General features: G+C 37.6%; 1 protein-coding gene across 5 annotated transcripts in view; it reads left to right on the top strand.

Moving 5' to 3' along the window:
- Positions 1-27,694, top strand: part of Pdlim5 (PDZ and LIM domain 5) — a 160,149-nt gene that overhangs the window by 45,319 nt on the left and 87,136 nt on the right. For all 5 annotated transcript variants that reach the window (XM_042701671.1, XM_042701670.1, XM_042701669.1 and 2 more), the window contains exon 3: positions 11,930-12,081. In XM_042701671.1, the coding sequence (XP_042557605.1) occupies positions 11,930-12,081 (152 nt within the window). The remainder of the gene's footprint in view (positions 1-11,929; positions 12,082-27,694) is intronic.

The raw sequence follows: 27,694 nt of genomic DNA, 5'->3' as shown, positions 1-27,694 counted from the left end.
AGAGCCTGTGCTTCAGCTCTCATGGGATTAGACTCTTAGATTCTGGTGCCTTCAGCTCTTTCAGACTGGAAGAGTCCCAAGGTTGTTTTGTGGTCTTCATTTCTCTCTAGTAGGCCTTACTGTAGTGTGGGCTCCTGGAGTGAATTCCCACATGTTAAGGTGGACTGTTAAACTTCCCTATTTCTAACAGCACTATTCATGATTGCTTAGAAAAATATACGTTCTTCGGGGCTAGGAAGTTGGCTCAGTGGTAGAGCGCTTGCCTTGCATGCCTGAGGCCCTGGGTTCGATTCCTCAGCACCACATAAGAAAAAAGAAAAAAAAAAAGAAAAAAAAGAAAAATATATGTTCTTCGAAGTCATTTCTTAGAAGATGGAGCTTTTTTCTCTGTAGCAGTGTTCTTCTGAGTCCTTACCAGAATCTGAGCCCTTACCTCTTTAATATTTCATTTGTGGCAGTGGAGGTTTGTTTCTTCTTCTTTAACATGCACTTATAAATTCTTCCAACCTCTAACCAATACTTAATTCTAAATTTGCTTCCATATTTTTAGGAATTCATTACCTCAGCATCCAGTTTTTGTCTTAGTTCATTCTGACAAAATGCTTGGGGAATATATAAACAGAAGACCCTTGTCACTCAGATCTAGGACAAGATCAAGTCCTAGATCCAGCAGATTCAGTATCTGGTGAGAGCCCATCCTTGTTAGTCTTTCCTCACACGGTGGAAGGTCTAGGTGGCTCTCTGGAGCCTTTTTCACAAGAACACTAATCTTGTCCTTCAGGATCTAATCACCTCACCCCTAACTGAAAAAGGTTAGGCTTGAACACTGGAATTTTGGGGAAGCATGAACATTCAGACCATAGCTCTTGACAGGATTTAAGCATACATAGCACAGCAGAGCTAACATATTTCCTAATCTGAGCCATGTTTTTATTTTTTAAATGCAGGTATTAGTACTCCTTTTTTAAAGACTGGTTTATTTGGGAGTGTGAGGGAGATGGAACTTCAAGAAAAGGCACGGGAGTATACTGAGTGTGGGCTTGACCTAAACAAGGATAACGATTCCAGGAGGGTCAAAAGCTTGGCTCCTTAGATCAAATGGTAATGAGTCTTGGTATATAAAGGAATTTGAGACCACACTTCCTGGAGCTGGAATAGTCTGTACTTGCTCATGTTCTCTGAGGGACAAGACAATGGCATGGTAGAAAAGCAATGGAAAGAACTAGGATTTGGCATGGTTGGTTTCTTGGAAATAATAGGGCATCCAGGAGTGGTAGCTATATTCTATACAGTCTGTGGTTAGGAATGAATCACACTACTTGGTGTGGAAATAGTATAAGTACTTTCATTCTTCAGAGGTTATTCATTGTCACATATCATGCCCTTCCTTAAATAATGTTTGGCACCATTAGTATTCTCGACTGTGGCTTCCATCACTGTCTCCCTGTGCTGTTAATACACACTCTTAACTGTGTAATACTCCCTGGGAACGATAGCACATTCATATTATCCTGATAGTATTTCATATTTTTAGGTCTTTGACATGGCTCCTCTTTGTGCCTACAATACATACTTTGTTCCTTTTTTATTTCTTCAAATTCTTTAATGCTTACCATAGTTATCACTATTTCTAAGAAATCTTGAAGGTACTAAAGTGTTTTAGTTGTTCTAGTCTTCAAGTTACTGATTAATTTGATATACTTCATCATTATTCTGAAGTAACCCAGAATATCCTGTTGTTGTTTTTGCTTTGTTTCTGATGGAAGACTTTTCATTCCCTGACTTTTTTTTTTTTTTTACATTACTTCTCTGTATTTATTTATTTATTTTCTCTTTCCTTGACTGAATTTAAGTTCCCTAAAGACAGGAACTTAATTTTGTTCATTGCTGCATTATCATGCTTAGAATGAGCCTGACACTTACCAGACTAGTGACCCTCCCCAGGCTCTCATGTAGCAAGCTAAATGATAGATGGCGTATTTGTTCCTCCTGCACTAATGATTCATTATTATAGCCATTAGCATCTATTCCTCATGGAATCACTCAGAATGTGTGATAAATAAGTAAATGCACAACTGAGTATTAAATGCCAGAGAGGTCATCTGTTCCTAGTAGAAAGAAGATTCTTGTCCTGTGAGTGAGTATAGATGAGGTTTGTAGAGAAGCTAGACATTCTCCTCTTCTACTTTGCTCTGAAATGCTGTCTTTTGGAGTTTCTAATATTAATGTGATATAGGCTTTTTTGAGGTCCTTGAGGCTTGAACTCAGGGCCTGGGCTCTCCCTGACTTTGTTTTTGCTTAAGGTTAGGGCTCTACCACTTGAGGCACAGTTCTACTTCTGGCTTTTTTTTTTTTGATAGTTTTAGTGGAGATAAGACTCTTATAGATTTTTTCTGTCTGTGCTGGCTTCGAACTGTGATCCTCAGGTCTCAGCCTCCTGAGTAGCTAGGATTACGGGCATGAGCCACTAGTGTTCAAAGCATTTGTGTATTCCATAAGAGACAAGAGGAAATCATTTGTAAGTTTTGTTTAAATACATGTACCCTATGTTTTCTATTATTTCCCATCCTTTATTTTTTCTTTGCTTTAACTTTGTTTTTTTGGTCTATTGTCACATGTTTTTAATAGTTTCCCATTTTGCATTTTTTTTGTGGTTCTGAAACTTTGTTTACAGTGTTATTTATATGTTTCTATGTATAACAAACCTGAAATCTTTTAGTAACTTTTAGTCTGACTTCTGAGCTTTCAAATTTATCTTGAGTTTTTAAATTTGTACTTTTTGTTGTTAAAAATCAGTTTTGTAATAATCTTATGCTCAGGGAAGATTTTAAACATTGCGTGTTCTAGAATTCTCTCACTTTAATGTTTCATAATAGGGAAATGTGAATCGTGCATGAAACACTTAGAGGATATTAAAAATTTATTTTAGTGTCCATGTGCAAAAATGCCAATGACTTTAGATAAATGAAAAATAGTAAGGTCTATGTAAATACTTATATATCTCTGGCTTGAAAGGTACCACAGAAACATTTGATCCAGCCATCTTGTCCAGCTGTACAGAGAGGATTTCTTAGTGGTGGCCTTAGCATGACAGTAATTTTATATCTGTTGAATCTGGTAATAAAAAATCTGGGTATATATTCTGGTTGGGTTCTTCAACATCTATTTTTCTAGTAATTGGTTAGAGTCTACATACATGAGCAATGTGAGGAAACTGACCTTGAACCACAGAGTGTGGAGGAGTTTTACTGTGCATAGAACTGTAAGACAATGTCACGTGTAATAATGTAAACAGTGGATCAAAGGCCATGCCTGTTTTTTCCATATTTTTTTATAATTAAAAGTAGTGTCTTATTTATTGGAATAAGTTCTATGTATTGATTTATGAAGGTTATAGCCTTCTAAAACCAAATGCATTTTCTTAAGTAATGCTTATCTGCTATCAGTATATGAAATCATAATTTTGTATCATTTTACATAGTGATTCTGCTTTGAGTTCTTTAGTTTTCTTGATCCTAATGGAGTTTTTGTTTGTTTGTTTTGAAACAACTTTAGTTTGTGGGTTTTGAAAGGCCTGGATTTTCCCCCACATTGTAGAAATATGCTGATGCTTGTGGTTGGGGACCACATTTAAAAAAAATCTGTTCTAAAGTTGCATTGAATCATAACTTATTAAAATTTTTCTTGGTCATAGAGGCTTTTGAGAGTTTGGGGAAAGTTATGATCCATCTGGGTGGAAAATACATTCATGCAGTGCATTGCATCCAATTTGCATGTAAGTTCAAGTCCCTGAATAGAATCCACTGGAGTGGGAGATTTGTAAAGTATAGTTATCAGTGTTAATCTGCTCAGAAATAAACTAGAGTTGAGTAATTTAACCTTCATAATTATCTGTGACAGCTTTTTACCATTTCCTTTAGTATTTCAGAGTAGGGACACTGGACACTAAGGCACTGATCTCTGAACACGTAATCAATTTATTTGGTATTGCGATATTAATGAATTATTTCCTTTTACAGATCACCATAGTTGTAAATTTCTGGTAAAATACTAACTATATTAATTTATATATTAATTTAACTAATATATACTAACTACATATTAACTATAAAACATAATAAATCGATTTTTTGTCCTGGGGCTTGAACTCTGGGCCTAGGCCCTGTCCCTGAGCTCTTCAGCTCAAGGTGAGAACTCTACCACTTCAGCCACAGCGCTACTTCTAGTTTTCTGGTGGTTAATTGGAGATAAGAGACTCAAGGATTTTCCTGTCTGGGGTGACTTTGAACCAAGATCCTCAGATCTCAGCCTTCTGAGTAGCTAGGATTACAGGCATGAGCCACTGGTGCCCAGCTCAGAACCACTTTTTTTTTGAGTAGTTAATTGGAGATAAGAGTCTCCTGGGGACTTTTCTGCCTGGGCTGGCTTCAAACATCAGTCCTCAGATCAGGGCCTTTTGAGTAGCTAGAATTACAGGTGTTAGTGACCAGCTCCCAGCCACAGTAAATCTTTGACATAAACACATGTGAGTTATTTAGAAAATAAACATGTTATCTGACATATTAGTAATGAATCACAGCCAAATAAAGGGTATTTTTTTAAGGAAGACATTTCCCCCCCTTATCTCCCCCCCCCCCCCCCCCCCCCCCCAGTACTGGAGTGAACTCAGTGCTTTGAGTTCACTTGCCTGGCACTCTGCCAGGTGAGCCATGTTCCAGCTCTGTTCTTTGCTGGTTAATTGGAGATGAAATCTAACAAACTTTTCTCTCCCTTCCTCCCTCCCTTCCTTTTTTTTTTTTTTAAATGAGAGGATCCCTGGTGAGTTGCTTTTTATTTTTTATTTCTTACTTTTTTTTGTTTATTGTCAGTCGTGGGGCTTGAACTCTGGCCTCAGCGCTGTCCCTGAGCTCTTCAGCTAAAGGCTAGTACTTTACCACTTGAGCCTTTTCTGCTTATGAGGTGCTGAGGAATTGAACCCACAAGGCAAACACTCTACCACTGAGCCACCTTCCCAGCCCGCCTGCCTGCCCACCTGCCTGCCTTCCTTTTTCTCTCTCTCTCTCTCTTTCTCTCCCCTCCCTCCCCCCTCCCTCCCTCCCTCCCTCTTTCTTTCTTTCTTTCTTTCTTTCTTTCTTTCTTTCTTTCTTTCTTTCTTTCTTTCTTTCTTTCTTTCTTTCTTTCTTTCTTTCTTCTTTCTTTCCTTCTTTATTTCTTCCCCTTACCCCTTCCTTCCCTTCCCCTTCCCTTTCCTTTTCCCTTTCCCTTTCCCTTCCTCTTTCCTAGTCCTGGTCTTGAACTCTGAGCCGGGATGCTGTCTCTGACCTTTTTTGCTCAAGTCTAGTGCTCTACCACTTGAGCCGTACCTCCATTCCTGGCTTTTTGGTGACTAATTGGTAATAAGAATAGACTTTCTGGCCTGGGCCGACATCTAACCATGATCCTCATATCTCAGCTTCCCGAATAGCTAGGATTATAGGCATGAGCCACCAGTGCTTGGCTTAAGTTTTTCTTTGATTTTCCAGATTTGAACCTCCTGAATAGCTGGAGTGACAGGTATGAGCCACTGGCTTCCAGCAAGAAGACATGCTTAGATTGTATTAGAACTGGGTAGAGTAAGATGGTATTTCAGTAAATGATGTGACATAGTAACTAAAGGAATATCACCAGAAACCCTCTGTAGCCAGATGACTACATAAGGAAAGAGGCTTACTCACCCACTACTAACTACTGCTTGTTTTGGGATGCATAATGACAAATACTTTGAGGTATTCGCCTTGCTACCATATAAGGTATGTTCTCTAACTTTTGGGTAAGATTGGTTAGTTTGACTCACAGTCCAAAAGAGAGCCCATACTTGAGGTGCTCACATGAGTCAGAATTTTATTCACTTCACTCAGAAATCACTGATTGTTTTTGTCTGTCTACTAGCTAACTTATAAGAAGCCAAATCATTTTCTTTACCAGGAAATCCTACCAAATCCAAAGTAAAGCTCAGCTTTTTAAAGGAGCATGATTATATGAGATGTCTCTGTTAGTCCATTTTCTGCTTCTGTAACAAAATTCCTGAGGCTGGGTGCTTTACAAAGAAAAGAAATTGATTTGTAGCTTACAGTTTTGGAGGCTGAAAGTCCAGCAGCAGATAACCACCCTGGCTCAGCCTCTAGTGAGGTTGTAGCTGGGTTGCCATATGGCAGGTAGCTTCATGGTGTAAGAGGAGAGGTCACATAGCAAGAAAAGAAAGCTAGAGAGAGTGGCCAGTTTTGCTTCCTTTTAATAATGTACTCTTGTGGACACTAACTCAAGTCTTCAAATCATTACATTAATCCCTTCCAAAGGCATCATTGAGCATTGATATAGTCATTTTCCCCTCTGGTCTACCTTGTCACACCTACCGCCACCTGAATATTTAGGATGCAAATCACATTGACTCCACAGTGTTACCCAAACCAAAGATGGGCATTTTAAATATAGTAGCGGGAGCTGGGAAGGTGGCTCAGTGGTAGAGCGCTTGCCTTGCATGCCTGAGGCCCTAGGTTCAATTCCTCAGCACCACATAAGTAAAAAGAAAAAAAAGCCGGAAGTGGAGCTGTGGCTCAAGTTGTAGAGCGCTAGCCTTGAGCTGAAGATCTGAGGGACAGCGCCCAGGCCCAGAGTTCAGTCCCCAGGACCGAACCTTCTCCCCCCCAAAAATAAATAAATATAGTAGCATTTGTAGAGTGGTTGAATTGCCAACACCAGGTACCAACAAGTAGTGCAAGAAAAAGGTAGCCTTAAATATTAATACTAATATTGTAGAGTAGATTAATAAGCATTGGAATAAGAGCGAACAAATAGAGATTTGAAAAGCCTTGTGGCCCAGTATTGGTGGCTCAACCTTCTAATCCTAGCTGATGGAGAGGCTGAGATTGTTGAGGATCACAAGTTGAAGCCAGTCAGGACAGAAAAAAAGTTCCCAAGATACTTCCTCAATGAAGAAGTAGATGTGGTAGCCTACCTCTTTGTATTATCGGTTTGTGGGTCTGGATTCAAGGTTTTTGATGTGTCAGAAAATATATCTTAAAACAAAATTAGATTGCTAATTCGATTAATTTTTCAAAAGTAACACCTTTTCAGTGTTTTCTCTCCTTCAAAACAATCCTCCTGCAATTTTATTAGCACATACCTTCAGGCTTTGATATCAAGCAGTGGTAGAAAAACAATAGCCTTGATTTTCCCATGGTTTAGTTCCCATGCTTTTTTGACATGAGAAATTTCTGTTAGTATTTCTTGCTGGAGCCATCTATTTATTGTTCCTTTTTAAAAAAGGAACTGAGTCTGAGGGCATTCCTGCCATACTCGTGGTCTTAGGGTCATGTGTTTCTAAGCATTCCATATTTGCCGAAAATATGTGTAAGGTTGAAAACACTATAGAACCAGTCTTTTAGTAATAGTTTGTTATATGGATGTATGGTTTCTACTTGTTATCCATAGTGCATATGGGTCCATGTACATATGTACACATTTTCAATAAGTAATTTTTGTGTTGATCCTTATTTTCTGGGTTTTAAACATAATAGTTTATTTCCAAAGGAAGGCAAGTAGAGGGTTTTGTTTGCAGACAAGTGTTCCTTTAATATGGAAGAATAAATTTCATTGGAGAATTCCAAGTCACTCCTTTGACTAAATATTTTCCTATTATGGAAAAGCTTAGGGCAATGCAGGAGCTGTATTACATGATCATTTTACAGAGAAGTCTTAGGAGTTAGACTAACTTCTAGTGGTATTGCCATAAGAGCTTATAGCTTTATAAATGGAAGCTCTGCGGGCTTGTTTCTGTGAGGAAGATGTTATTAGGAGGTGGAGGATGATGGGAATGGTTAGTGTAATAGGAATAACTGGGGCCCATTTGGCATATTTCTTTGTGGTAAGATATATTTTCTATGAAGTGCATTTTCAAGACCTTTATTTTACTTGTCTGCTGTATGAGATACCAATATTTTATTTTCAATTCAGTTTTATTAAAAATGCAGTTCTATATTTTCTCTTCCGTTAAAACATTTTAGGAAAAAACACTGCCAGAACCACGTATTTGTGTGAAGGCTAAGTATTTGGGAGGGATTGTAGTTATAAATTTTATTTGAGAACAACGTATTAGTGCTTCTTTAATAGTATGCATAAATATTTCCGTGGGGGAAATTTATTCTAAATACTCTTAGTAATTGTAGTTTTGTGTGTTATTTTACCAGTGCAAATCAAAACGTAAATCTTTTCTATTATTTGTGTGACTATTTTGATATATTGTCCAATTCTAATATTGTGTAGATATGAATTTATATGTGTAACATACACAGAGGCTGGGCTCAGATCTCGTTTTCCATCACTTGGACTAGCATACAGCCCCTTCTTCCTTCTTAGTCTTGATTCCGTATTCCACCTTTCACATTTAATACGTTCCTTCATTCTCCCATGTCCTTGTTTTCTTTTTTCCTGTCCTTCATCACTCAACTCATCACTATCATCTCCTTGGGATCTCTTAGACTATTGTGACAGTGGTAACATCCAATGGCACTAGGTTCTTCTGGGAGTAGCAGGAGCTTACCATTCTGTGGCAGTGGAGTGACTCAGACGTGGGTAGTGGTTAGCTGTGAAGGAAGATGGTGAGTTAAGGTTCTGTGACCTGTTTTTCTCTATTGCTGAATGAGGGGAAAGTTTAGGCTTGCAAAAGCAAAGGGAAGGGAGTGAGTCAAAGAGTGGGGTGTTTGTCTTTCCTTTAATGGACAGGAAAAGCCAGAAGCAGATCTGACTGCCCAGTGTGAAGCGCTGTCTTCTTCTGCCCTGTATGCCCATGTAAGTTTGTGGCACAGTGTAAGTGAACAAGTGAACGTGAACGTAGGTTATGTATTTTGTAGTATGTACTGTACTAGTATTTTATTGTGTGAGGTCTGTACTATTACAGTCTCCATTTTTACACACAAAGAGAGAGAGCAAGAGAGCGAGAGGGAGGGGGGGGAGGGAGAGAGAGAGGGATTGCCTGAGCTTAGAGTAATCCTTAGAGCTCAGTTAATCCTGTGTCACATGGTTAGCAAAATATGAACTCATGTTCTGAGCTATGGTCACTGATATGTTCTTTCTGAGTAGACATTGGACAAAGCATTGAACTAGTTTGTAGCTCTGTTTCCACATCTGTAAAATAGATAAAAACTGCTTTGTAGTAATGAGCTTTGAAGGTTCCTCTTAGTCTTGACGTACTGCTGGTGCTCAGTAAACAGTAGCAGTTATTTTTTCTTCAGGGTAGTGAAAGACATCAGGGAGCTATCCTCCTCAGTGAAGACAACTGTGTTTAGTATTTCCTAGCAAGAGGAAGATAAGGGACATTCAGGGCACTAACTCTTTTTTCCTCTCCATTCTTCCCCACACCACACATATACTTTCCCATTTTCTCACTGAAAAGTAGACTTCCTTTTCAAGAGAAAACGTCTTACAACTCTTAACTGTACGTAGAAAGGGGTAATTGGCCAACATGGTGGTATCCCAGGGACATGCAGAAGGAGAAGGATCACAGCTCTGGCCAGGCTCGTCATAAAGCGAGACTATACCTCAAAAATAACCATTGCTGCTGGGTATGGTGGCTTATGCCTGTAATCCTAGCTACTCAGGAATACTTAGGAAGTTGAGACCTGAGGATCATGGTTTGAAGCCAGCTTGGGCAGGCTGAGATTCTTGTTTCCAGTTAACTATCCTCCACCCCACCCCAAAGTGGAGCTATTGCTCAAGTGGTAGATCACTAAACTTGAGCATAAAAGCTCAGGGACACCACCCAGGTCCTGAGTTTATGCTCCAGGACTTGCACACATACAAAAAACCAACCCTCCACCCCAAAACAAAAAAAAAAACAACAAAACACCCAAGTCCCCCCAAACCCAGTACAAAAAGGGGCTAGAGGCATGACTTAGTTGGTAGAGCACTTGACTAGCAAGCAAGAGGCCTTCTGTTACAACCTCATTTAAAAAAAATTAAAAAAAAAAGGCAGGAATGGGTTATAATGCAGTTATCCCTGGAAGCAAGCTTTAGTTCAGATACTTAGGTCTTTCCTCTCTCAGTTAATGGAGAGACTCTGTAAAGATATTAGTTTCTTTAAGAGCATACAGTTGATCAAGTTCACCATAATTTTAGCATCAGTAAGCAGAATTGAACTCAGGGGTAGTTCCTAATTTGGTAACCACATTTGCAACTTCAAGAAGACCAGAATGGGCTTTTTTTTTTTTGTTGTTGTTGTTGTTGTTAAGTCATAGAACTGCAACTTAGTCTTTGAAAAATTACAGCTCAAAGGAGAAACATTTGCTTGTGTTTAGTTTGATTTATGCTGAACTTGACCCAAGAGCCTCCTGAGACTGCTTCCTTCATACGCGTTGTGCATTTATGAAATACACATACTTGATGCTGCCAAGTGACATGTGCTAGAGAAACTAGTGACAGGGCATTGCTACTGCTGTGAACAAATGCAGGTTATCTAGACTTGGAAATGAGTAGAAGATGAGCTGTGCAAATAATAAGTGACCTTGGACTTCCTCTTGTCTCTCACAATTCATCACAATGCTGCATACTATCCAGTTAAGAGACAAGAAGCATTCATCCTGATAAGCAAATGGTATTAGGAAGGAATTGTGGTGGTAAATGAAGCTTAGAGAGTCTATTCACTGAGGTAATCGGATCTTGGGATCTAGTATCCTGGGAGCCAAAGGAGTAAGAAATGTTTATCTGTTGTAAAATTGCCTTTGATGTGATTACTCCCTGCATTAATACTTTTAGGTAATTAATGCATTAATTACATAATATTTAATCTGTATTAATATCTTTATGTAACCTTTATGGCCTGAGAGTATTTAAGTTACTTCTTTTGGGTGCTTTTAGAACAAATGCCATAGGTTTCAGTGTTTCTATTTTAAGGCTACTTCATGAGAGGATGTTGAGGTAATTTAGCTACAGTTCTATTTCTGGCTAATTTTATTTTTATACTTACCAAAACAAAATCTAGCCTGAATTATTGTGTTTATGCTTTCTTTCATTATCTGGACTCCGGATTTATTTACTCATTTTGATAGGGAATAGATAATCCCTTTAAGTCTTAAAGACTTAACTCTTTAAAGTAAGATTAGACTTAAAAATATTATTCACATGCAGTGAGATCTAAATTAGATAATTTCTTCTGATTTATACTTGTTTCATATTTATAAGTATCTATGAAGATTGCATAATTTCCTGCCTATTTTAATATTATGTTTGCTGCTTTCGGGTCATTGAATTATATACATACAGGATTTGAAGCAGCTCAAACTAAGTAATGGCAACAAGGATTTTGACTGAGTGAAAGATTGCAGATTGAGGACTGTAATACACAAGTAAAGACTGGTAGTCTTAAATACAAGAAGTTTCTTCCCTTGCTGCTGAAGACCTGACCCAGGAAGCAAATCAAGTATGAAAGATACTTGGCCTACTATCTTCAGTCTCCACCACAGGATAGGAATTGGGCTGCACAGCAAGGATTGTTCAGTAGACCTTCCTTTGTATGTTTAAACAAAAACACAGCTGCTTCAAAGTTTTTAAAGAATTATTTCTAGAAGAGTATTAAAAACCCCATTTTCTTCTGTTAAAATGAGAAGTTTCCTTGGTGACGTCTCTGCCCCATTCAGAGCAATCTCATCGGGAGATTGTTATAAATGGGAGAAAGGGAGAAATTATCAGGGTGCCTTTTGCAGAAAATTTCTTCAGCTTTATTTTTCTTAGCAGAGTAAGAATTTAAGAAAACACAAGCATCATTTGAACATGTTAAGCCAGGTAATTTTGCATTACCCTGTTTATGAATATAACTTCCTTCTAGTATGAGGAAGTGTGATTTTTGTCTGCATCCTTTATTCTTTATTCTTTTCCTAATGAAGTGTGCTTCTTACAGCTGAAAGATGGGGGCAAGGCGTCCCAGGCCAACGTGAGAATAGGCGACATCGTCCTCAGCATCGATGGGATCAGTGCGCACGGAATGACTCATCTTGAAGCACAGAACAAGATTAAGGCTTGTACAGGCTCTTTGAATATGACTCTGCAAAGGTACATTGCTTTCTATTCAGTTCCCAAAGAGAAAAGAACACTGAAGTATGTGCTTCCATGTGTCTTGAGTCCTGATGTTAACTGCACCATGGTTTCTAGTAGATAAATAAAATGGGTAGTTGTTCTTCATTAGAGGAATTGAAAAATTTGAAAATTGCTGGGAGATATTGTGAGTTTTCCCCCCACAAAAGCATGTATTTATAAAAATTTATAAAAATTGTGTGTACTCTTTCTGAGAATTCAAGAATTCTTGAAATGTCTCAGTGGAATGAAAGCTAAGAATTCTTACTATGGAATAAAATTCCTGGCCTTCATATTTTTAGAGCTATTTCAGAAGGCATTCTTTTAGGGTGTGGTTTGTGTTTCTTTAGTTTATCTTTTCCCTTCTTTTTTTTTTGATAATAAAATGATTTTTACTATAGTCATTGAAGGCTGGATTTAAATTTTTTGTGTGTGTGCCGGTCCTGGGGCTTGAACTCAGGGTCTGGGTACTGTCCCTGAGCTTTGTGCTCAAGGCACTCTACCACTTGGGCCACATCTCCATTTCTGGCTTTTTGGTGGTTAACTAGAGATAACAGTCTCATGGACTTTCCTGCTTGGGCTAGCTTTGAACCACAAACCTTAGATCTCAGCTTCCTGAGTAGCTAGGATTACAAGAGTGAGCCACCAGCACCTGGCCTTTTCTTTTCTTCTCTGTTATTAATCTAGCCTTCTTATTGATTGTTAGAAGTCAGCTGGTTTGAGCATCTCAACATTTGACTTGCATTGACATTTTTTAATCATCATTATGGTAAATGAATTTTGGTAAATTATGGTAAATGAAGTAAGTCATGCTCAGAGAGACAAACTGCACATTTTCTTTCATATGTGGAAGTTAGATCTGAAATACAAACATACATGAAAATATATACACAGACAAATGGACTAAAGGATGGTATACTTAGGTGAGAAGTACAGTAGTGTAGCTTTTCTGAACAACCAGTGAACCATTTAGCAAAATGAATAGCAAGCTGAAACATATTCTGTTCTGGGGGCAGTATAGAGAGGAGGGGGCATACCAGTGGAGAAATGATGAGAAAATGCAGTCATTATTATCAATGTACATCATATAAAATTGAACTATGTAACTCGAGGTAGGGATGAGACGGGGAAAGACGGAGAACATGAAAGTGTTGACAGCAATGAAGATAAATTGTACTTATAGACGGATTCATGGAATTGAAATCCTTCTTAACTACCTAATAAAATTAAAAAGAAATAATTACCATGCTGATAAGAATTTCTGAAGGTAAGAATCAGTAATTATGTTTGATTAAATTTCCTGAGATATTAATGAATTATGATGTTAGAATCATTGTAGTATCTCTGGCTTAGCTTTAAAGACAGTGAAAGAATGAAAAGAGAATGAATGAGAGCTCTGAATCTTTAAGTTTATAAGAAAGGTTGCTTGATCAGTTAGTAGGTAATTATGAAAGGTTTTGAACAAGTGTGGTTTTTAAAAAATTTTTTGTGCTCATACTAGGGCTTGAACTCCGGGCCTCATGCTCTTGCTTAGCCAACGCTGGCACGCTCTCATTGAACTGCTTCTTTACTTTTGGTATTTTGCTGACTGATTGGACAGAACAGTCTTGAGGATTTGTCTACTTAGGATGGCTTGAGATAGTGATCCTCAGACTTCAGCCCCCTGAGTAGCTAGGGTTATAAGTGTGAGTCAACAGAAATTGTCTGTATTCCATCAAATCTGGAAAATACTAGCTACCTCTTAAAACATCTCATAGTCTCCATAAACTACCATGCATAAGTATATAAAATAGTTTGTGTCTTCCTAATGTGTTTCAGGCTAGCTTTGAACCTTGATCTTCCTGATCTCCTGATTTTTTTTTTTTAAGTGAAAGAAATCTCTGTCAGTGAAACCACTGATAGAGTGAATCGATAATTATATATATATGTTATATATATATATATTATATATTATTTTTTTTCTTTTTGCTTATGTAGTGCTGAGGAATCGAACCCAGGGCCTCATGCATGCAAGGCAAGCACTCTACCACTGAGCCAACTTCCCAGCCCATATATATTATATATTGTATATATATTATATATTGTATATACATTATATACAATATATATATTGTATATATTATAAATTTTAAATTTTGGTATGTACTGGATATAAATCTTAATATATAGAAATAGTCAATGGAATTAAATAATGTGTAACTTTCAGTACATCCTTCTGCTCTCTTTATTGACTCTTGTAACATAACAGTTATTATTAACTAAGTGAAGCAGGTCTGGGAAGGTGGCTTAGTGGTAGAGTACTTGCTTTGCATGCATGAGCACTGGGTTCGATCCCTTAGCACCACATAAGCAGAAAAAGCCAGAAGTGGCATTGTGGCTCAATGGTAGAGTACTAGCTTGAGCTGAAGAGCTGAAGGACAGCTCCCAGACCCAGAGTTCAGGCCCCACGACCGGCCGCCCCCCCCAAAAAAAAAATCTAAAAAAATTAAATGAAGTTCTCCATTTTTGTTAATAGGCATTTTTGCCAAGTATGAATTTTGAAAAGGAACTAAGATTATAAGAAGCTTACCTTGTCTTAGATATAAAGAAAACAGTTTAAGTATTGGTAATGTTGGGCTGTTTCTCACATTCTAAGACTGAAAGTTTATATAATGGCATACGCTCTTTCTTGGACAAGGCATCATTTCTTTCATCTCTTCGCCTGCTTGTTTTCACATTGTCCTTCGTCTTTTCTAACCCCAAACCCAGTATCTAATTTTCTATTGAAAACACTAGGTCTCATAGGAATAGATGAAAACCAGATGTTACCCTGTTTGGATGCATTTCTAACTCAAACAGTCTGCTACCGACTCTAATAAAGATTTTTTTTTAAACTACTTACTATAAAATCTAACATGACCAACTTACAAAACCAACCTCTTATAAATACTTCAAAATTATTTTTTTTACCTTACCTTCATATTCAGGACCCCATTATATGAGGGAGATTTTTTTTTTTTAGAGTTTTGTTATTCTCTTCATGTATTTGAGCACTGCTTGGCTTATTAGGTTCTATCAGCCTTTTTTTTTTTTTTTTTTGGTAATGTGTGGATTTTAAAAAATTCATTGTATCTATCACATTGAAAATGCGACTAAATAAATACTTTTTCTTTTTAAGGAAAAAATACAACAATGATTATTTCCTATATTCAGGCCAATCTTTTCTAGATTTCTCTCTTTTTCTCACATCCAGAAGACATTTATGAATTTCATCTGTATCCTTAATTGGCTCTCAGTCATTTCTTTATCCCAGTACTCACCAGCCAATCTGTTCTGTATTCTTCTTCCAAAATGGCTTACCTCCAACACGGCTTTCTCTGTGCAGCCCTTTTCTTCATAAACATGTTTTTTTTTTTCATGAATATGTGGCATTTTCCAAAAGCAGAAGGGATTTCATGAAGGGTCTTTTTTCAACTGTTGATTGTAGGGAAGTGAGTGGAACAGGATGGGAAAGTAGTAGAAACTGAGATGGATAAAGATGTGAGTTCAGGGAATACCTAGTCTGTCCTGATTCAGCAGGGAATTGCACCCGCGAGTGTCTTGCCTTGAAGTAAGATGGGTTTTTGCTGGTGCTAGGCATCCAGTGGTATTGGGTGGGGGGCAGAGGAGCTCTCTTGTTTCCATAGAATGAATTATAAGCAGCACTGTAGGAAGTACACTGAGGGATGGGTATACCAATATGTAGACAGGTTCCTGAGGATTCGGACTGGGCGCCAACAGCATAATCTTGAGATTTCATCCACATCTGAGTCCCCGGAAGACTTAGGTTCTTGGTAACCTGGTTCTTATCAGGCTTATCCTCTCCAGATCACCATTATGCATCACTGAATCCACTTCATTTCATTGAAGATCGGTTTCTCACATACCTTTGTGTGCTCTCACAAAATGTGCTTCAGCTGTTGACCGCCGTTGGCTGCCATCAGGGCCACGAATCCCACCTGGAACCTCATCTCCTGCCTATAGCATCTTTCTACTGCTGTAGTTCATGTGTTTTCACGCCTTTGAACTAAATGGAACAGAGTTTGCCATTCACTTCAACATTTAATTATATACTAGGTGTAACCAGAAGAAACAAGATTGATTCTGTGAGTCATGAACAAATTAACCTAATTAGTTAATAGTCGTAACTAGTGCTGCCTATGTTATTAGTTAATTACAGTCTGTGTGTATTCTGTTTCTCTAACTAGACTTTTTGAAAGCAAAATCCTTACTTTCTTCAATATTTGTAGTTGGTAGCATTATTAGAAGGGTGTGGAGGAAGAGGGACATCAAACATTGGAAAGACAAGCCAGAGGGGGTAGACCATACTTCTCAGTCATACTATTAAGGACACTGCCTTTTGTGTCTAGCAACATAGAAACACAAAATCATTATTATTGCTGCCCAACCTTACCCTACATGGGGATTGGAAAAATGTAAGAGGCGCACACCTGCCAACCCCTTCTAGTATAGGGGTTTGACTTCATGGCTTCATGATTGTTTGGCTTGCTTGCTATGTTGGTGTTCTACCACTTGAACCACACCACCAGCCTAGTTTGGAGATTGACTCTCACAGACTGTCCAGGTTGGTCTCAAACCACAGTAATCTAGATCTCAGCCTCTTGATTAGCTAGGATTATAGGTTTAAGCCACCAGTGCCCAGCTGAGAAAACCATGCTGGTTTTTTTTTCCTCCCCAGTTGAACTCAGGGCCCGGGCACTGTCCCTGAGCCTCTTTGTGCTCAAGGTTAGCACTCTACCACTTGATCCACAGTGCCACTTCTAGTTTTTGAGTGGTTAATAGGAGATAAGGTCTCACAGGGCCTTTTCTGCCTGAGCTGGCTTCAACCATGATCCTCAGATCTCAGGCTCTTGAGTAGGTAGGATTACAGGAGTGAGCCACTGGTACCTGGGCCATGCTCATTTTTGAAATAATAACTAGCAATCTTGTTTTGTGAAATTGTTTGCACTAAATATTATTGTAATATCATTAGCTTCATTCAGAATCCTAAAATGGGTTTAGGTAAGGAAAAAGATGATGATTGCTTTGTAATTGTTATTTATGTCTAGTCTAAGTTGGGTGTGTAAAATATTGCCCTTCTCTATTATCCTGAAACAATATAAATTCACTATGGTTTGGGTATCTGAAGGCTATGGGAGATTTTGTCTTAATTTGTATTTTATCCTTGAAAAGTATTGGAGATTGGTTGTTTGCTCCTTTCAAGCAACTAGAACTAATTCTAGAAGTACTGTAACGGGGATAGGAAAAATCTGTTTAAAATTATTTTTCCTCTTATGGAAATAAGACAAAGAGCATTTTTGAATATTAGATCCATTTTTGTCTATAATTTTGACATTAGGCAAAGTAGCTCGTTTTGAGTTACATTATTTCAATTAATAAAAGAAGAAAATTATTTTTTAAAAGTTTGAAGTCTAGTAACTATTAACTCTATTAGGGCTTGATTCTATGAATAATATTTTTAAATAGTTCAGTTATTTCAGTAATTCTTTGCATAAGGCATTGACAAACTAGCCTGTTAATTTCCTATTACTAATTCAGTGTATGATTTGTAGCAAGTCATTGAACTCCTGGGCCTTAATTTTCTTAACTGTAAAATAAGGTCATGGGTGATTTCTAAATTCCCTTTTTGTAATAAAAAAAATCTGGTTCTTTAACTGTACATGGATAAATTCTCGGCAGCTTGCTGTTAGATCAAACCAAGTGAGTTTGCTTATTTTGGCTGAGAGAATCAGGAAATTGGACTTTGTTCATTGAAGGATATTAAACTGTGCCAGGGTTAGCAAAATGACTTGTATTACTCACTTTAAGTTGAAAGGTAGGTCGGATAGATATTCAAACAGCATGTAATCATCAGAAAATACCATATATGCTTATTCTTTTTTGTTAATAAGTTTTTTATTGTGAAAATACCGTACAGAGGGGTTGCAATTATATGAGCAAGGAATATGTTTATTCTTATTTTATATTTTTACATGAGTACTGTTGGACTCACAAAAAGAAAGCATCCAGTTATTCTAATCTTCTTGTTTTTTATGTTATTAGTAGTGGCTCTTTCGGTTTCTGCTTTTGTTCCTCAGACTTCACTTAATATTTATATAACTTGCTATGAGATTAGAAACGAAAGTTCTAGAAGACTTTGAGTTTTGAAAAATATAGCTGTTCTCTCTGCCTTTACCCTTCAAACAACGACGACAAAAAATTTGTCAGAGGTCCAGTAACTACAACTAATGAATGGCAGATTGGAATAATTTAATAAGCACATTCAGTTACAAGAAAAAAAAGAGAAAGTATTTGTTGATCCAGACTGAAACTATTAGCCATCTTTTGTTTTATTTGAACAGATTGCTTAATTTCCGATTACTATTAATTTTATGGATTCAGCTTTCCCTAATAGCAAGGATGAAGAATTTCAGAAACTTACAAGTTGGTCTTTTTTTAATTACTTTTTTAAGATAAAAAAATTCAGGGCTGGGAAGGTGGCTTAGTGGTAGAGTACTTGCCTCGCATGCATGAAGCCCTGGGTTTGATTCCTTAGTACCACATAAACAGAAAAGCTGGAAGTAGTGTTGTGGCTCAAGTGGTAGAGTGCTAGCCTTGAGCAAAAGAAGCTCAATGACAATGCCCAGACCCAGATTCAAGCCCTAGGACTGGTTAAAAAAAAAAAAAAAAAAAAAAAAATCAGTGTTCTATCTGGAATATTTCAACTCATAAGAATTAAAAAATTAGTTATCTTTCTGATAATTAATTTTAATTTAAAAATTAAAAAATAGTTATCTTTTTGATTATTAATTTTAATACTTAAAGGTAACCATTGAGGCGATTTTTTTTTTTTTTGTATTTGACATGCTTCTAATATCTTTTCTGTAGTTTGGCTTTTACCGTTGGTTTGTTTTGGTTTTGTTTTGAACTCAGTGTCCAATTTGCTTGGCTAGTCCTCTTCCACTTGAGCCCATACCTCCAGCCTGGCATTCATTTATTTATTTATTGAGATGGAATCTCATAGACTTTACTGCCTGGGATATCACCAAACCTCAATTCGTTTGGATCTTAGCCCCCTCAGTAGCTAGGGTTATAGGAATATGCTTACTAGCAATCAGATAAGAATTTTTTAAAAATAGGATTTAAAGGACTATTTCCTCAGTATAGCACGGTAAAGGAGATTGTAATTGTCAGTAAAACAATCAGTAATAGATGGAAAAGTGTTTATCATATATATCTATTTTTCTTTAGTTCAACAAGAACAAAGATAGTAATAAAATTAGATTTGAAGGTTTGATATAGTTCATCATTTGAATAGCAGTTTGACAAGCAGATTTAGTAAATATCAGTTGGTCAGAGTGAATTTAAATCTTGAAATTCAACACTTTGAACTTTGTTGAAGACATGAAGTTACTTCTTAACATAAAGTCTTACTTATTTTTATGAAGGAAAAATATTTCAATATTATAGGCCTTTGAAGAAGAAGTATAAAAAACAATACATTTTCAACTTGTTTAAGCTGGGTGCTGGTGGCTCATGCCTGTAATCTTAGCTACTCAGGATGCTGAGATCTGAGGATCATGGTTCAGAGCCAGCTCTAGCAGCAAAGTTTGCAAGACTATAATCTCCTGTTAACCACCAGAACACCAGAAGTGGTGCTGTGGTTCAGAGTGGTAGAGTGCTAGCCTTGAGCAGAAAGAGCTCAGAAACAGCGCCCCTGAGTTCAAGCCGGACACCAAAACAAAAAACAAAACAAAACAAAATTCATTTTAAATATTTGTTGTATATTTTTTTGGATTATATTAAAAATTGCCATTTTAAAAACTATTTTACTCTCTGGAATCCTTTGTACAGAATATTTTGAGAGGGCCATGAAGCAGATATAAGAAAGGAAAATGGGCCTGGTGCTGATGGCTCACGACTGTAGTAGCTACTCAGGGGGCTGAGATCTGAGGATCTTGGTTCAAAGCCAGCCTGGGCAGGAAAATCCATGAAATTCTTATCTCCAACAAACCACCAGAAAACTGGAAGTGGCACTGTGGCTTAAGTGGTAGAGCATTAGCCTTGAGCTGAAAAGCTGAGGGACAGTGCCCAGGCTCAGAGTTCAAGCCCTACAGCTAACCCCCCTCCCCCCAAAAAAGGGCAAATGGTAATGATACTGGTATTAATTACTGATATAAATCCTGGTTCTGTCACTTATTTGTATGTACCTAGGCAACTAATGTAACTGGGTTTCAGTTCATTTGTAAATGACATATAATTGCCTAGGGATGTTGTCATAGTTAAATGAAATAGCATATGTAAAGAACATAGGAAATAAATGAGATAACTTTTCTCTTTTTCCTTTCTTCAGTTGATAAATGAGTATTACTATGATATGATATGCATGTACAGTTACTTCCAGGAGATGTTATATGTTTGGTTTCTTAGCAACAAAAATGGTATGACTGGAGAGAAAAGGGGGAAGGTAAGGGAAGTCAGGTGGTTATCTGAGAAAGAAAAATCAGACAAGTTCTCTAGTCTTATATAAGTAGGTTTTGGCCAGTTGTAATTAAAGTCTTTTCAAAGAGGCTAATGGACACAAACCCTATGTTTTCTGCTAACTACTGCTTGGCTTCCAAATTATTGTCTTAACCAATAATTTATGGCCACCTAGCAGGAAAAGTAGTGTTGCAGAGAAACCAGTATACACCTACTATGCTAATTCCTCTTCTTGAGGAATTAGCAGGAATGATTCCACAAGCATCAGGAAAGCCTGGCCTCTATCTCAGGTGTATTTGCCTGATTCTGCCCATAGGAGGTGCTCTGCTCCTTTCTCGTTCCATGGCTCTTCTCAGTGGAGGCTTGGTTTCAGCGCCACAGTGTTGCTGCAGCTGCCTCTCAGAGGATGCACCGAGAGGCTGAGGTGGGAGGATTGTGAGTTCAAAGCCAGCTAGGACTACTACAGAAAGAGACCCTGTCTCAAAAAAAATATAAACAGGCACATACCTGTAATCCTAGTGACTCAGGAGGCTGAGATCTGAGTATAGCAGTTCAAAACGGTCCTGAGCAGGAAAGTTTGTGCGACTCTTATCTCCAATTACTTACTAAAAAGCTGGAAGTGGAGCTATGGCTCAAGTGGTATAAGGCCATCCCTGAGTAAAACAGTTAAGGGGCAGTGCCCAAGCCCTGAGTTCAAGCCCAAGTACTGGCACATACAAAATTACATATATAAATTAAAATACCTAGCTATACCACACACATACATATACAAACATACAATTTATGGTGATTTTATTTATGGCTAACTTAGGAAAGCCAAACTATGTGCCAGTTAAACTCTAGCTGTCTGAAGTGTGGTTCCAATTGGAAACCACTTGCCAAAAATATCTCAGCCATCTGAAAATAAAGAGATGGAAGTTTAGGAGGTGTAATGCAGCAGTGAGGGCTGGGAGGAAAAAGTGCATGTAGAACACAGACCACAGGCCAATTGCAATGAGGAGGGTGACATGAAATGATTCTCCTAGCATCTTCTGCTTATGTGCAGATTTGAAGGAGGATTCTGCAGCATTAGCTTTCTTTGGATTATCCTAATAATCACTGTCATTTCAAGTTGGCTGGAAAAAATTAAGAGGGGTTAAAATGAGAAGTAAATAATAAGTATTAGTAAGATCACAATCAACTCTTCAAGACCAGAAACATGTATATTTAGTACATACAGAACATGTATATTTAGCACACACATTTTATATATTTAGTACCTACCAATGTGTATATTTAGTGCCAAACACCATGACTTAAAAAACAGACATTCATATATTGCCTTGATTTGTAGAGAATGCCACTTTTTTCCATTAGTAGTTTTTTGTTTCTGTTTTCTGGTAAGTTTAGAAATTGTAAGAAGTTGTGAAGATTCAAGTGGTGAAAGTATGGCAAAAACTGACAAACAGCGCTCTTCTTAGGGTCCCAAATAAACTGTTGTGTCCATAGCTTAAAGAGCTTTGGAAAAGGTTGAAATTCAAATCATCCCCAACTGTTCTCGAGTGGCTATGGTTGCTATTATTGTCCCAGAGACAGAAATAGCTCCGGCTTTATGTAAGTTGAAAAGTGAATGCAGGAGATTGCCTGTATAAAACAAATGTGTGGCACAGTATTTATACTGTCAAAGTGTCTAATTTAATGTATTTTAAAGCCTCTATTAAAATGGCTTCATAAATAGGTTTCCAAATGTTACTGATCCTTTCTAATAATTTCTTTTTACTTGCCAAGATCCCTATGAACAGTCTTTGTCTGGAACTAAAGTGCATATGAAAAGGTCTTTTATTGCTTTAGTTATTTAGTTATTATGTATGAGCTGTAATTTCTTGGGTAATATGCTCTGAGTCTATTTCTATATTACAATAAAAAGCTACAAACTTCTGTCACCATCCTCTCTGATTTCATCTTAGCTATGTTGACTGAAGTTGATAGCACTTTTCCTGTGAAACTCATCCAGTTACAGTAAATTTGAGGGACTTTCCAGACTCTTGTTTTGCTGGAATTCTTTTATATACACTAGGCTTTGAAACAGTTAATTGCTTATTAACCCACATGTTTTTGTTAAGAGAATATTGTGGATCACCAAATTATGTAAAATTAAAATGAGTATTTTCACATTAGAGAGATTTACTAGCCAATTTCCCCTCAAAATAGAATTTAAATCTTGACATACTAAAATATAGAACAATATCTTCTTCCCAGTTTTCAAGGATTCTATAATGTTTGTATGGATTTCCTTTTATAAGGAGAAGCCTGCTGCTCACTGCAATATGTGGAAGACTTGGCTCCAAGATACCACAACTCAATTATAGAATTTTGCTGGCATGGTTTTTATTTTTAAATGTAATGTCTGTTACTGTAGAATGTTTATAGTTCAAATTAGTATGCTGTTATTTTTTCTTGTTTATGAATTTGAAAGCTTATTTGAGTTGCAATACCATTCAGGATTTTTAAGAATGTTTTCCACGTTAGGTTTTCTTTTGAGATATTAAAGAAAAAGTGTGAAAGTTTCAGCATTATTTCTTAGTTACATAAGTATAGCATACTACATAAAAAGGCACTTGATTTTCTTATCCTTAATGAGATACTGGGTTGGAAACTTTATTTATCAGTCTTTTAATTCTCTGCCTATGTGTGCATGCATGTACTTGCAGTGGTTCTGGGGCTTAAACTCAGGCCCTTGTGCTGTTGCTTAGCTTCTGTATTTGATTCTCCACATCCCATAGCTTGACTCTTAGGTGCTAAAATGTCCTTCTACAACTGTCTGTGTCTGGAATTTGAATAAAGCATGAATAATTGAATTAGAAAAAGGCCCAGGGTTTAATCCCTCTGCTACAATTTTTTTAAATAATGGTAATAACATTTAATAGTAATGGTACATTTGGGCAGGGAAGTTATTTCTGGAATTTTGAGGACTGAAGTTCAGTCCCTCCATGAGATAGTAAGAATGTGAGGTCTGGAAGGGGAAGAATGGCATTGTTTAGGCACCTGACATTTGCACTGAAAAGAGAAAACCAGTTTCTTTGTAGTGATGAAAACATTCAGATGCTTTAGGCGAAGGCTGAACTTGTTACTAGGAAGAACTTACTGGAGGAAAGGGAGAATGTAAGGGAAGATTGAGGTCATAAAGTCCAAGATTACAAAGGAGAATATATTCCCTTTTCTTTTGTCATATCTCTCTCCCTTCTGCAAGGATTTATGCAGTTACAATAGTGTGCTTGCCTTTATGCAAGGATCAGGGAATGAGCAGATAAATTAGTGCATCTCTTTGGTTTTGCAGCCCTTAATGGGAAGAAACTGACATGTAAACTGAAAATTTTGTAATTCAAGTCTACTTCATGGATTGTGGGCATCTACTGATAGCAGCTGTAGCATGGTGGTAGGAGGATACTTCTGAGATGTATCCCAGGAGTTAGTGAACATGGAATAGGTGATGGACGGGAAGTGGAAAGGGGCTGTTCTCTGCAGAGGAAAGCTAAGACAAAACCACATTGAGTTCTGAAAATACATCAATAGGGTTGAAATGACCTTATCATCATCAGCAGCAGAAGCAGCAGCAACAACATCTTGGTGGTGATCATTATTACTATCATGGTTATCATCATTCCTACTTTTTTTTGAGATGGGATCTTGCTGTGTTTCCTTAACTCAAGATCCTTCGGTCTCAGCCTTCCAAGTAGCTGGGCTGATGGTGTGTCCACCAAACCTGGGTGAAATGAGATTTTGAAGGGGACAGATAGATTAGGAAAAGGTGAGATGGGTGGGAAGGTTCAGAAGTAGAAGATCTCGGCTGCTGTAGTGAATTTTTGAATTTTGTTTCTTAGTTAATGGGAAACGAATGAATGGCTAGGGATATAAGTCAGTTGTAGAGTGCAAGGCCCTGGGTTCCACCCTCAACACTGCTAACAATAAAGATTTGATAATAATAAACTTTTCTATTACTACTTCTAAGCCAGTGTTGAGACAGAGATACTTCGAAGTGCTTTACATATAATTTATTTAGTCCTTTCAAAAATGGCATGAGAGGCAGAGCGATTATTCTCTTCTTAAAGATGAAGAAAAGAGGAGAGGAGAACCAGAGCTTCAGTATTTTGCCTCTGGTCACACAACCAGGCTTAAAAACCCATCTATTCTGCACGGTGATAGGAGGAGAGTGAAGAAAGAAAAGATTGGGTTGGAGCCTGTTTCACAAGACTAGGTAGAAACTGGGGAAGGCTAGTGCCAGGAGCCATTTGGGTGGAGGAGTGAGAGTTCAGATGGCTTCAGAGAAAGTCCCAAAACTGGTTGAGTAACTTTCTCTTGAGCAGCTGTGCTGATCCCTGTCTCTGCCTCCTTTCTATCTTTTATCTCCCGTGCAAAACTCTATTTTGATCCTTTTGCTTAGTTTCTTTCTTTACCTCTTAATAGGAGCACTTACTCACATAATAAATACCTGTCAGGCCCTTACTAGGACAGAGGTGCTTTAACTGCCATGCAGTTAAAGAAAAAGTCGGCTAAGCACAAACCCTGTACCCAAGTCAGAGTGAGCTTCTGGCAGATAGAAGAAGCATGTTTCTTTTGCCTGTGTACTTTGTATTCCCTTTGTATTTGAAAAAGTATATGAGATAAATACACCTGAGTCAGTAAGGTCTCCCTCACTGTGTAGGGAGGCTGTAAAGTTAGCGCTTCATCCTCCTAGTGTATTTAACATTCTCTTTTTAGAGGGGTTCAATACCTGGAATCCAACACGTACTCCTTCCCAATATTTTGACTTGTGAAAAAAAATTTCATATGCCTAAAACTCAATCAGCTCTACCACTAGATTTCAGTCATTTCTACTTTGTTTTCAGTAGTTTTCCTGGCATTTCTTGCACACTTACCTTATGCATATGCTATATATCAGGCCAAGTATCTCTTCCCCCTTTTGGCAGCTGTTGGCATTTCTTTGTTCTTAATGTCTTGAATTAGCAAATAAAATATGTATGTATGGTATTTATCATTTAAAAATATATATATACATCATGGAGTAGGTAGATCAAGCTAATTAAGTTATACATTACTTAACATACTTAGCATTTTTTTGTGGTAAGGTCATTTAAAATATAGCTTCTTAGCAATTTTCAGAAATGCAGTACATTGTCATTAACATAATCACCATGTTGTACAATAGATTTTCTACCCTTAGTAATTTTTGAGAATATGATACACTGCTATTACCCATAATCACTGTTATACAATAGATCTCTTGAACTTCTTCTCCCCACTGATATTTTCTATCCTTTACCAATGTCTCCTATCCCATCCCCAACTCTCATAAACACTGTTCTACTGTCTGCTTCCATGATTCCAACAGTTTTAGATTCTACATATGGGAACTCATGCCTGGCTTACTGTAAGTCCTTTAGAGTTATCTCCATTGTCACAAAAAGACCCCTATCCCCACTCACAATGCTGGGTTGTGAACTCTGGCCCTCATGCTTGCTAGACAGGTGCTTTAATACTGAGCCACACATCTAGCTCGATTTTCTGCTAGTTATTTTTGGAACTAGGGTTTTGTTTTCTGGGCATGTGCCTGGTAAAATATACCTGGTAGCAAGGAAACATGTTTGCCAACTTATCCAGCTCTTTGTTAAGAAGGGTGTCTTGGAAATTTTTCTGCCTGGGCTAGCCTTGAATCACAATCCCAACAAACTCAGCCACCCAAGTAGCTAGGAGTATGGGCATGAGCTACTGGTTCCCTATCTTCTTCTTCCTCTTTGTCTTCCTCCTCCTCCTCTGCTTCCCCTTCCTCCTCTTCTTCTTTTAAATATAATTTTATTGCTATTATTATGGTGTTGTACAAAGTGGTTACCATTTTATAAGTCAAGTAGTGGATATAATTCATTTTGGTCATTCCTTCCTTCATCCTGTCTTCTTTAAGGAAGTAGAGTAGTAGAGCTCATGCTCAACATGCTCAAGGTCCTTGGTCAAATCCCTAGCACCAAAATATAATAATAATTATACCATTTTTCCTTTATCCATTCATCTGTTGATGGGCACTTGGGTTGATTCCATGATCATTGTGAATAATACTCAGTGACTGTAGATGGCAATGCAGAAAATGCTTCCCTATGCTGATTTAATTTCCCTTGGGTACACACACACACACACACACACACACACACACACACACACACACTCCTCAGTGGGAGATCTGCATAACTGGGAATTTAATTTTTAATTTTTTGAGAAACCTCCATACAGATTGCTCATTGGCTGTACTCTGTACTTGCTTACATTCCCAGGAACAGTGTGCATTGATTCCCCTTCCTCTGCATCCTCACTAATGCTTGTCATGTCATGTGGTTATTTTGCATCTTCTTCTTTAATGTCTGTGTCTTCTCTTCTGTCTCTCTTGAGATCTCTTGTGATTGGGCTTAGGGCCTACCTGCATAATCTAGGAAGATGTTATCTCAATAGCTGTGCCTTAGTTACATCTGGAAAAAACTTTTTGGTAAATAGTGAACAGTCACAGGATTTGGGAGCTACCATTTAATTTCATTTTACAGGGAGCTGGTGGTGAATCGGTTCTGGCCAGGCCTTGCGATTAGAAGCTGTGGCTCTCCACACACATTCTGTGTTGCCATATTCATTTAGTCTAGTTTTATTTGTGAATTGGTCTCTTTTGAATTATTATCTGCATGCTATCTGTCCTTTAAGGGTGAATTCACAACTGGTCAGTCTTGCTACTGGCTGAATCCTCTGCTTTGGAATGTATATGCATAAGATAAATGAAAATAACACCAGCCAAAGAAAAGGCAGCCCGCTACGTGGACAACTGAGTAAACTTCTAATCCTCACTTCATCACTTACGATGACTAGCAAGGTGCTTCAGATCTTAGAACATCAGTTTATTTACCCATAAATGAAGAATGTCTATTTTGTAGTTAGCTTATTTATTAATTAATTTATTTACTCATCTGTTTATTGCCAGTCTTGGGGCTTGAACCCAAGGACTGGGCACTGCTATTGAGTTTTTTTTTTTGCTGATGGCTAGTGTCCTGTCCTACCACTTGAAAAGCAGCTCCACTAACGGCTT

This window comes from Dipodomys spectabilis, unplaced genomic scaffold (genome assembly GCF_019054845.1).
Source record: "Dipodomys spectabilis isolate Male_0828 unplaced genomic scaffold, ASM1905484v1 ptg000297l, whole genome shotgun sequence".
NCBI classification, from domain to species: Eukaryota; Metazoa; Chordata; class Mammalia; order Rodentia; family Heteromyidae; genus Dipodomys; species Dipodomys spectabilis.
Note: the sequence above shows the minus strand (reverse complement) of the source record. Positions and strands in the feature narration are given on the sequence as shown.